This window comes from Geotrypetes seraphini, chromosome 17, assembly GCF_902459505.1.
Source record: "Geotrypetes seraphini chromosome 17, aGeoSer1.1, whole genome shotgun sequence".
Taxonomy (NCBI): domain Eukaryota; kingdom Metazoa; phylum Chordata; class Amphibia; order Gymnophiona; family Dermophiidae; genus Geotrypetes; species Geotrypetes seraphini.
Window position 1 is genome coordinate 29,236,963 of NC_047100.1, and position 12,205 is coordinate 29,249,167.

Below are 12,205 nucleotides of genomic sequence, written 5' to 3' on the forward strand. Positions count from 1 at the left end.
GAGTTTCCCATTAAGATCGGGGTGAGGCAGGGGTGCCCTCTTAGCCCCTCGCTCTATATCTTCGCCATCGATCCTTTACTGCTGCGTTTTCAGCTCAGAAGCGGATTAAGGGGGGTGCAGATGGGGGGTAGAAGCATGCTACGCACAATCGCGTACGCTGACGATGTGACATTGACCGTGGCTTCGGCAGAGGAAGTCTGGTGGGTTCATTATCAGCTAAGTCAATATTCCAGGGCGACAGGAGCCCAGATAAACAAAGACAAATGCCATTCACTGTGGCTGGGCGGGCAGGGTTGGGTTCTAAGCAGAGACTGCGGGTTTCTCCCTCCAGAGAAACGGATTAAAATCCTTGGGATCACATTTCACGGGACCTCAGAGGAGTACATCCGTTCCAACTGGGAAGAGCAGTTGAGCAAGGGACGGGCTAAGGTGGAAGAGATGGAAGTTGGCATTCAGAGAGAAGGTCCGCCTGATCAAGAGGTTCCTAGTTCCCCTCTTTCTGTTTGTGGGTTCAGTGTGTTTGTTGCCCCCATGTTTGTATGCTTCGCTCTGCAGCATCTTCTTTCAATGCCTCTGGGGTAATCGCCTCAATCCGGTAAAGTGTGTGTGTGTGGGGGAGGGGTGACTTATCTGTACAGGGAGCAGGGAGGTCTGGGGATGATCAATCCCATTCTAGTTTTTTCATCACTATATATGCAATTTCACTTGAACGGAGTGGTCGGGAATCTGGGGGAGGAATGGGTAGAGAGTTTGAGGGATCGGGGTCCAGCTTTGTGGAGGGAGTGGTTGCGAGGGTGGTAGGGATCTCTCGTGGAGTTTCTCACTTCGTAGAGTTAGTAAGGCTGGTCAAAAGATGGGGGGTGACTCCAGGGGAGGTTAGGGAGGGCCGTTCTACCTGGGTAACAAGGGTGCTGCAGCAATTCTTCATCGTGGCTCCGAGCTTAAGAGATTGTCCGGGGACCTTGAGGCAGCAGGTGCTCTGGCGTCTCTCCATGCTACGTCTTCCCTCCCCCCCCCATAATTTTTTGACATTGTCTGGTTGGCTTTTCAGAGTAGGCTATACGTACGTGCTAATTTGAAGTACAGGTCGTTGTCAGATAAGAACTGCCCAAGGGGTAATGCCAAGGAAAACTGGACACCATGGATCATTTTCTGTGTTCTTGTCCATTCACTTTGGAGGTGGGGAGAAGGGTGGCACGCAGGCTGGGGTTTAGGTATGAGTACTTTGGGCACCTGTCTTATGCTGATTGGGTCTATGGAGAGAGGTCTTTTGGGGGGGTTCTTGATTTTGGCTGTCATGAAGTTTTATTTATGGATGGCACGTTGCCAAGTATCCATTCGACAGCAGTTCCTGATGCCCGAGACTGTTTGCAGCGACATTATTGAGGGTATTTACAAAGTTGCAGAGAATGAGCGAGCCAGGTGTGCTGATGCTCAGTGGCGGACTCTATGGAAGGGGGTGTGCTTTCGGCCCCCATGAATAAGGTGCTATATTGATGCTTGGTCTAACCAGATTCAGGTTAAGTCAGCTTGTTATCTCGAGATTAGTTACAGTTTTCCTTTGTATTAGCTATGCTGAGGAGGGATTGTTAGCAGTCAGAAGGTTGGGGATAGAATAGGTTATGGTTTTCTGTATATTACATTACATTACAGATTTCTATTCCGCCATTACCTTTCGGTTCAAAGCGGATTACAAAAAGAGTTATGGAAGAAGGATTACAACGTTAGATCAGAGAAGGTTTCCAAGAGAGGGAAAAGTAGGATCTGGGGTTAGGGAGGGGATGGTAAGAGGGGGGTTAAGCTTTATTATATGTATTTCTGACTGCTTTTATTTTTGTACTGCTGTGATTTGTATTTTGTTGTGAGTTTTTTTTATAAATAAAAGAACAATCCAGTCTGCCCAACCATACACGCTCTATAAATTAACAGTTTAATTTCTGGGCAAGAAACCCAGAGCTCTGTCCGGTAGTGTGTTTAGGTTCTATCTTCTAGAGTCTCTATCAAAGCTCACTAAACCATCCCAGCCTTCGAAGCCCTCCGCAGCCTGTCCTAACTGTCTGCCCGGTACTGGCCTTCCTGCAATATATACCCATTATTTTCTGATTAGAGATCCTCTGTGTTCATCCCATGCTTGTTTGAACTGTCACCATTTCCCTCTCCACCGTCTCCCCCGGGAGCGCATTCCAGGCATCAACCACACTTTCTGTAAAGAAAAATTTCTTAACATTACCCTTGAGTCTACCACCCCTCAACTTCAAATTATACCTTCTAGTTTTACCATTTTCCATTCTCTGGAAAATATTTTGCTCTACGTGCGGGCAAGATGGCAAACACCCGGGGGCAGCAAAGGAAAACACTGCATCGCCCTCGACCGGAGCCACACAAAATATTTCACGGGGCCGCAGGTTGGACACCCCTGCTCTACGTTAATACCTTTCAAGTATTTTGAACATCTGAATCATATCTCCCCTATCCCTCTTTTCCTCTAGGGTACACATATTCAGGGCTTCAAGTCTCTCCTCATAGTCTTTTGTTGCAAACTTCCTAACATTTTTGTCGCGTTTCTCTGGATCGCTTTTAATCTACTGGATACGCTTCTGCTTCTCTCTCTCTCTATGTATTAGCATCCTTCTGGCAACAGCCACCGCCTTGTCGCTCCAAGGTCCCTCTCCCCATCCGTGCATATTAGCCTCTCACCTCCTAGCACATATGGCTCCTTCCGATTTCTAAACCTCAAATGCATTACTCTGCATTTCTTTGCATTGAATTTTAGTTGCCAGATATTAGACCATTGCTCTAACCTTTGCACCAGGGGGAGAAACTTTGCAGTCGGCTCCCTGATACCCTGAGGGCTCAAGCCTCTGATCAATCAGCAGGCAAGCCAGCTTCCAGGGGAACGGATCCTGAGCTCCTGAAGGGACACCGAGCAAGCTGTTTCCCAACTACGCAGGACTGTGTCCTTTCCTCAGCGGAGTAAGCCCAAGAAGGGGACCTTCGAACACCGAAGCCATGAGGAAAATTTGAAGACAGATGGCAAAAATATCTGAAAATAATATAGAGCAGACCAGAACACACACCTTCTGAGTTTGTTTGCAGAAGGAAAAACTGAAGAGGGGAAGAGTTGAGAGTTTTAGAGTGACACACTTCTGCAGATTCACGACTAACGGAAGCAACAGCGATTGTACGGAATCCTATTTCAAGACTTGCAGCAGTGCTATGAAAGACTAAGAAGGTCACATTTAGAGCTTACCCCAGGTTTGTGGCTCTTCCACCTTATTCAAGGTTCTGAGCACTAACAAGAGTCACTTTAAATGGTGAGGTACCCTTATGTGTATAGGGTCGTTAACTACAGAAGAGCCAGTTCGTATGGGGGAGGGGGAAAGAGTAGAGGGATGGTGGTCAGCATGTGACCACAAGGTCAAACACAGATTTTGGGCATACAGTGGATTGCCATCTTCTTACTTGTATCACTGACAATGTACACCGTTTAGCCACATGTGTGAGAAAGTGATGATAATCCTTGTGTGATGCCAAGTCTGGCATAGTATGGCAGGGAGGTATCCAGAAAATAAGGGCCTCTGAGACCCAGTCCCATATCATATTCAGATGCTACAGAGCTTAGTAGCCATTCTTAATGGAAATAATTCAACTAAATCATGTAAAGCTATATTGGAAGAGCTGACCCAGTATATATTAACTTACCTTCAAACAGATACTCAGCACTGGCCTGCTATCAAACACCTGCAGAGGCACAAGCACAACATATCAGAGGCCAATTTTCTCATCACAAAGGACTGTCTAGGTCAGGAGAGCAAGCGGGCACTTATTTGAAATCTATAGGTACCTGCACAAAAGCAAGCGGAATGGTTGCTAAAACGTGGGGGCTGAAGTATGTATATAGGTGATATTTTACATTGAAATAATTTTATTGTATGTCACCAGAAATTACATATGCCTGTTGAAAATAATATCAAATTGTGCAACTGACCTCCATTATATGACAAAATTCATGGAGAGTGATCAAAATGATATTATAAAATTCCTCAGAGATATGGAACTCTGTAAGGAAGGCTTGAAAACCTCCCTTGGGTGAAGAGTTCACCTTCCAGTCATAGTTGTTTTATAAAAAACCTTGATCACTGCTCCACAGAATATTGCTTGATTTTGGTTCAATAAACTTTTATATTTGAAAAGACTTAAATGCATTCAAAAGTCACTGTATATGATGGTATATACAAAATAGCATTTAAGTCTTTTCAAATATAAAAGTTTATTGAACCAAAATCAAGCAATATTCTGTGGAGCAGTGATCAAGGTTTTTTATAAAACAACTATGACTGGAAGGTGAACTCTTCACCCAAGGGAGGTTTTCAAGCCTTCCTTACAGAGTTCCATATCTCTGAGGAATTTTATAATATCATTTTGATCACTCTCCATGAATTTTGTCCTATAATGGAGGTCAGTTGCACAATTTGATATAATAGACTATTTTTGACCTCAGGTCTACAATTATTATCCCTGAACATCATAGTAAATTTATATGTTGAAAATAATAGACATAACAGACAGGATGGTCCAATTCAACCAAAATAGGTCTCCAACATCTGGCATACATCCATTTTGGGGTTTTTTAAAAATCCTCTACCTATTTAAATAGTTTATTGAACAAGTGGACTAAAGGATTTCTGACAGTTCAAATTCCCTCCCAATCATATTATACCTCCATTAATCAACACTAAACTCAATTTACTAAGCACCCGACATTGACCAAGCATTCTAATCAAATGATCAATAACTTGAAGTCTTTCTTCTTCACCCCTCCCCAATATGATTAATCACTAATCCAGTGGTCTGGTTTCTTATGACCATCGGTATCCTAAGCAGATACCCAAATGTATATCCTTACCCCTATCCCTCCCAACCCAAACCATGAAATATCAGCAGAAATATATATCTACTTTTATTTTATAACCTGTGTGTGGACCTCATGGTTCTGCCCAAACCCCTTCATACTTAAGCTGCAGGTTCAAAAACAAGAACAGCAACAGAAAAGCAAAGTTATTTACAGGTAGCAGGGTGCTCCGAGAACAACAGGTATATTATATATTCTCACAGACAGGTAGCATCATCTTCGGAACTCGGTACAGACAAATACATTTTAAGGCAACAAAGCTAAGAAACCAACTAGGGGAGGTAAGTGGGTTGTGAGAATATATACCTGCTGTCCTAGGAGAACACTTGCTACAGGTAAGTAACTGTGCTTTCTCCAAGAACAAGCAGGTATAATATTCTCATAGATGGGATCATGGCTTTAGAAAAAGGATTACAATGAGCAAACATGAGCCTGGCGAAACTGAAAAGGGTTGGAGGGAAAGTTGGCGCTTAGGAAGAAAGTCAATTATGCAGAATTGCATGCCCAAACTGACTGTCTCTTTTGGAGTTCTGCAACAGTAGTGTGAAGTGACCAAGAGGCCACTTTGCAAATATCCTCAATAGCAGAGTGAAAATGGGCTACTGAAGTCACCGTAGCCCGTACATTATAAGCAGTAACACCGATTCAAACATCAGCCCAGCCTGACTGCGACAGGCTGCTGGTCGCGGCACAGAAATAGACCTCACACTTCTTGGCTACTGATATGAAATATATTTATTAGCAATAAATGAAAGTCAGCAAAACACACTGAAATGCATCACTCAGGGCAAATAATGATAACATACATACAATGTAGCAGGCTTCTGTCTTAGGATTCATCTCTTCTCCTCCTCTATGTCCTCTCCCCCATTATGCTAGCCAGCATAACCTTTATACACTTTAGCTTAGTAGCCTAAGATACAGATTACATACTTGCTTTTCTATCATGGAGCCATACTGAAAAGTGACATCACTTGGAGACAAAACTGACCTTTCCGTATCTCCCTGACAAATGCATTTCCAATACTAAGGCTAATGACTCCAGTAGAACAGGCCCCCACCTTCCTGAGTTTCACTGTCCTAGCTAGTGCTTCTTGGGGCCTCATATCTCCTACTTGTTCTGGAACGTTCCAAAACAATGATGTTATAGTCAGATCTGTGTTGCTTTCTGGAGTAAAGGTGAATTTCTCTCTCTTACTGACAGAGAGGAACAATGATTGTTCAGAAGTAGAAATATAACTTTTTTGGGGCATCCAGGGGTCTTCGCCTACAATATATGCAGGTCTTATGCTTGCATCTTCTTCCGCCTACATTTTCATGCAGGTCTTACTCCCAATTCTCCTCTGATTCGTCCTCATTCCCCTCTAAAATTCCCCTCTGGAAGTCTACCCCCCCCCCCTCTAGATCAAGGTAAAGATAAGGGTTTGTAGTCATTGTCACATCTTCCACATCCAGGAGGAAGGGCCATTACTCAGAAATCAAGCTTAGTAAGATTGAGAAGGCATCTAATATGACACCAGCTTCAATAGGACTCATGATAAGCATGTGTACAATAACAATACATCAAAGTAAAAGAAAATAAACAAAAACATGAAGCATAGTAATATCTGGAAAAATTTTTTTACATCAATAAAACATATGAAGAGTAATGGCGGTATCCTGTTATAAAGCTGCCCCTCTAGGGGAATAAACTAACAAACTATTTCAACTGCAAACAAGATATTTTCAGGTTTAGAATGTAGCAGACCTGGTTGACTATTCTCAGGTCATGCTCCTTAACATTGTACGTACAGTAACTAAAGTAAAGAAACTTTACTTTATGCTAAAACAAACAAGTTAAAACAAGTTAAAACAAACTTCACTCGCTATATGCCAAGAAAAATCTAGGAACCTAAAATCACTCTCGCCAACTAATCATAATCTAATGATAATGCTGGAAAAAGATGCGAATGATCGAGAGGAAGCAAGAAGAAGCTAGGTTGTTGGATTACTCCCCCAGGGTACATGAACTGGCCCAATCTTTAGGGAGCCAGGTATACATACGCTCGATTTTCACAAATCCAATATAGGCCATCAGGAGCAGGCCAACTTTTCAGAATTAAGGGTTCCCTAAGTAATTTTGAGTACTGAGCATTGTTCACAAGTTTGGAAAACACATGATCAAAGGGTTTTGTTCCATTTGGCCAAGTAACCCAGTGAGAACTCTCGCTGTCCCAGGTAAATTTACCAGTTAATGGGCTAACAATATAATGGTCAGGGAACATTGATGCTTTTAACACCCAGGGGGAACTCACAAGTGGGGGAGTCCTAGTAAAATTTATCTCAAAAGGAGAAGAGTCAGTAAGATCTATTTCCTTTGCTTCCCAAGGCCAATGTTCTCCCATGTGTGTTCTTCCACAAATATAACAATCAGTAACATTCAGTGTGCGTGCTATAGTTTCAGCTAGAGAGATAAAAAGATTAGCTGCTGCTAGACCGTATACAATGTCAGACTCTATGTCCACACTATGAGAAATCCAATGTTTAGTAGTAGAATGTATAGGTTCAATACCAATTTGATATTGTCGTGGAGTAAGGAAAACTTTAGGATCCTGCGTATGGAATGTAACGATGGTGCAAGACTGATTGTATCGTTCACATGCGTGTGGCAGAGGTTCTTGTTTAAGCCTTATTTTCAGGTTCCCTCCAAAATTAGAGTTATAACTAGTAGCAAAGGATTGGTACCAGCTATCACACTAATAATGATTACTGAGTTCTGAACAAATATATTTGTTCAGACGCGAGTATCTAGGCATGTACTCGGCGCATTTACACGTCCCATACTTCCGAAAACCAATAATCATGCAGACATCAAAAGAAATACTGAGAGGGGCATCCAAAGAATCTAGTTTTCCTAATCTGTTTTCCCTCGTGTATCTACAAATGAAGTCTTCCCCCCCCCCTTCCCCTTTGGCTATTACACCATTGTGTTCACATTCAGTAGGGCTGTAGTTGAGTTGCTAATTATACATAGCTTTATGACAAGACTTAGAAAGCCACTGTTATCACCGTCTCACAGTGGCTTTCTAAGTGTCCTCACATTTGTAACAGTTGAGAGGCAGTTCTATGAGGCTTTGTGCGATCCAAGAAGTAAGCAAAAGCACGATTACAGTCCAAGGTATGGAGAGATGCGGTTTTGGGAAGAATTGATTGAGATGAAATTCAGACTTCTGAAGAATTTCAGATTAGTCCAGAGGACAATCATGGTAAAATCTTGTATAGGGTGGATCCCAGATGAGTGCTTGTAGTTTGCTAACCTAGCGTGCAGACAAAAGGGAAATGTGCACTTTCAAAGTAATACGGTCGAGTAAGCTTGGAATGGTAAAGTCCTTTCATGGGATCCTAAGAGAGAAGCTTCTTTTCTAATGGAGAATGAAAAGCACTCGAATTGAGTTAGTCTTTAGGCCAGAATTGGAAAGATGAAGAAGGTATTCAAGAATGGAAGGAAGTAGACAAGTGATGGGGTCCAATGAGTGGAGTCAACACCGGACAGTGAAGCGAATCCATTTGAAATGGTAACACCGTTGTGTGGAGGGGTATCTAGACCTAGAAGAAGGAACATCCAGTGAGATCATCAAGTTTGCAGACGACACAATGCTATGCCGGGCAATCAGATTGCAGAAGGATAGTGAGGAAATCCAGAGTGACTTGTGTCAGTTAGAGAAATGAGCGGAGAAATGGCAGATGAGATTTAATGTGGAAAAGTGCAAAGTAATGCATTTAGGCAGAAAGAACAAGGAACACGAGTATAGAATTTCAGGTGCAACTCTGGGTAAGAGCGAACAAGAAAAGGACTTGGGTGTACTGATAGATAGGTCCCTGAAACCTTCGGCACAATACGCAGCAGCAGCAAAGAAAGCAAATAGAATGTTAGGCATGATAAAGAAAGGAATCACGAGTAGATCGGAGAAAGTTATAATGCCGCTTTATAGACCAATGGTCAGACCACACTTGGAATACTGTGTCCAACATTGGTCTCCTAACCTAAAGAAGGATATAAAACTGCTGGAGAGGGTGCAGAAAAGAGCAACGAAGCTAATAAAAGGTATGGAGAACTTGGAATACGAGGAACGACTTAAGAGACTGGGATTGTTCGCCCTTGAGAAAAGGAGACTGCGAGGGGATATGATCGAGACTTTCAAAATACTGAAAGGAATCGACAAAATAGAGCAGGAAAAAAAATTATTTACAATGTCCAATGTGACACGGACAAGAGGACATGGACTGACGCTAAGGGGGGACAAGTCCAGGACAAATATCAGGAAGTTCTGCTTCATGCAACGAGTGGTGGACACCTGGAATGCTCTCCCAGAGGAGGTTATTACGGAATCCACCGTTCTAGGATTTAAAAGCAAACTAGATGCACATCTCCTTACGAGAGGCATAGAGAGATATGAGTGACTAAAATTATGACAGGTGTACACCTGGCTGGGCCTCCGCGTATGTGGATTGCCTGACTTGACGGACTGAAGGTCTGATCCAGAGATGGCAGTTCTTATATTCTTATTAATGATAGCTGATATTGAAGCAGACAAGGTGAAGGTATTTATATGCTTAGAGAGAGATACCAATGCTGTGAGCAATAATGAGCGTTGATTGGGATGGAGGAGAGAGCCTCTGTTCTGTGTGAGCAATTTCAGAAACAGTTGGAGTCTGAAGGGTTTTGAATAGTGAACAGTGTCCTAATCCATTCCCTTGTTATCTCAAAACTTGATTACTATAACTCTATTTACAAAAGCATATCACAAAAAGAAATAAGATGTCTGCAAAACACAACAATAAAAATCATTACAAACTCAAGGAAATTCGACCATGTCACACCACTACTTAAAAACGCTCATTGGTTACTGATCCCTCACACAATCGCCTATAAAATAGCCATCATAACCTTTAAAATTCAACAATCAAAATTGGATAAGCTCCTAATTCCATACTCAATCCTGAGGACACTCAGATCACCAATCAACACCTCTTAGCTATTCCCTCATTAAAGGTTATAAACACAAGACATACTGAAATCTTCTTGATTACTGCTCCCTAAATTTGGAATCATCTACCACTTTGCCTTAGAGAAGAATCTACCCTGGAGAAATTTAAAGGCTTCCTCAAATGCTTCCTTTATACAGACGCTTTCGAAAGATAACAAGAATACTTAGGTAGACTAATTCTCTTCATCATAATTATAGTCTCTAGGCCTAAACAAATACAACTATTACTTTTAGTTAATTCCTGACCCCTTCCTGATGTTTTTCCCTTTTATGTACTTTTCTATCTAAATTGTAGTTCCTGCCTTCTATCCCCCCCTAAAAGTCTGTCATGAGTAATGTCTGTTGTTTATATGTTTCAAATAATATTTTATTACTGTAAATCGCTTCAAAATTTTTTATAAGCATTTTAATCAAATTTTAATGTAACTTGATCTGCAGGAGGAAAGGGAACCAAGGCTGTCATGGCCAACAGGGTGCATGATGCGAGGTTATAAAATTTGCAGACGATACCAAACTGTGCGGCAGAGTTAGGTCCAGGGAGGAGTGTGAGGACCTGCAAAGGGACCTGGACAAGCTGGAAGACTGGGCAAACAAATGGCAAATGCGCTTTAACGTGGAAAAATGCAAGGTCATGCATATAGGGAAAAAGAACCCGTTGTTCAACTACAAATTGGGGGGGGGCATTATTGGGAGACAGCAGTCTTGAGAGAGACTTGGGTGTGCTGGTGGATGCATCACTGAAGCCATCTGCACAGTGCGCAGCAGCCTCAAAAAAAGCCAACAGGATGCTGGGCATCATAAAGAGGGGCATAACAACCAGGACGCGGGAAGTCATCATGCCATTGTATCGAGCGATGGTGCGTCCACATCTGGAATACTGCGTTCAATATTGGTCGCCGTACCTCAAGAAGGACATGGTGGTACTTGAGAGAGTCCAAAGGAGAGCAACAAAACTGGTAAGAGGGCTGGAACACTGCCCATACGCCGAGAGGTTGGATAGGCTGGGGCTCTTCTCTCTGGAAAAAAGGAGGCTCAGGGGAGATATGATAGAGACCTTCAAGATCATGAGGGGCATAGAGAGGGTGGATAGGGACAGATTCTTCAGGCTGAAGGGGACAACAGGTACGAGGGGGCATTCAGAGAAACTGAGGGGAGATAGGTTCAAAACAAATGCAAGGAAGTTTCTTTTCACACAAAGGGTCGTGGACACTTGGAATGCACTACCGGAGGAAGTGATCAGGCAGAGTACGGTACAGGGATTCAAACAGGGATTGGACGGATTCCTGAGGGATAAAGGGATCGTGGGATACTGAGAGAGGTGCTGGGATGTAACACAGTTATAGAAAGCTAACCAGGTAATAAGTATAGATACCTAACCAGGTCGTGCATGTGCAAGACCGGAGGGTTAGGACTTCGATGGGAAGATAGGACTCAATGGGAAACCAAGGTGGCAAGGGGGCCCCTTCTGGGATTCAGACAGGTCGTGACCTGTTTGGGCCGCCGCGGGAGCGGACTGCTGGGCAGGATGGACCTATGGTCTGACCCGGCGGAGGCACTGCTTATGTTCTTATGTTCTTAAGTCTGAGTAGAGTTTTCCCCAATGAGGGAGATTAGAGGCAATGCATTTAAGAATTTGTTTCTCCAGTCCAGCAGAAAGGCATTGGATTCCAGACAATTGGGAGCATACCATGTGGAGCAGAAGAGTGGAAGAAGTTTGTTGTTTTGGAGGTAATGTTCTCAGAAGTGTACACACCAAGCAATTGCCCAAGTCTAAATCTCTATTGCTTCCAAGCAGAGAGGATGAGATCCCGTGCCTCTGTTTGTTCAACTTGATTGTCAGTGCATTTAGTAACTATTTGGTTTTGGAGGCAATCCTGGAATGTGTGGAGAGAGTTGTGAATTGCTTGAAGCTCCAGATGATTGATGTGGAGAATTTTTTCTTGAGAAGACCAGACTCTCTGAGTGTGCAAACTGCAGACCGCTGAGATGAGCTCCCCAGCCTTCCATGGAGACATCTGTGGTGAGAAGTTTCTGGTGAGGGAGAGGCTGGACAGGGAGAACTTGGGGAGAGGATGGATGGAAACATCCACCACTGAAGGGCGTGATGAAGATCTGGTGCAACTTGTTTTGGAGCAGAGATCTGGTGGAACTCTGAGGTGGAGACATGCAAACGGAGTGACAAGAACCTCTGAAGCCATGTGATTGAGAAGATGTAGCATTTGACATGCTGTTATGCATGGTAATGAGGAGACTTTCTGACATAGGT

General features: G+C 43.0%; 1 protein-coding gene across 3 annotated transcripts in view; it reads right to left on the reverse strand.

The window, feature by feature from the left end:
- The window catches only part of FANCD2 (FA complementation group D2), a 319,297-nt gene that overhangs the window by 24,042 nt on the left and 283,050 nt on the right, over positions 1-12,205 (reverse strand). For all 3 annotated transcript variants that reach the window (XM_033925761.1, XM_033925762.1, XM_033925760.1), the window contains exon 38: positions 3,703-3,741. In XM_033925761.1, the coding sequence (XP_033781652.1) occupies positions 3,703-3,741 (39 nt within the window). The remainder of the gene's footprint in view (positions 1-3,702; positions 3,742-12,205) is intronic.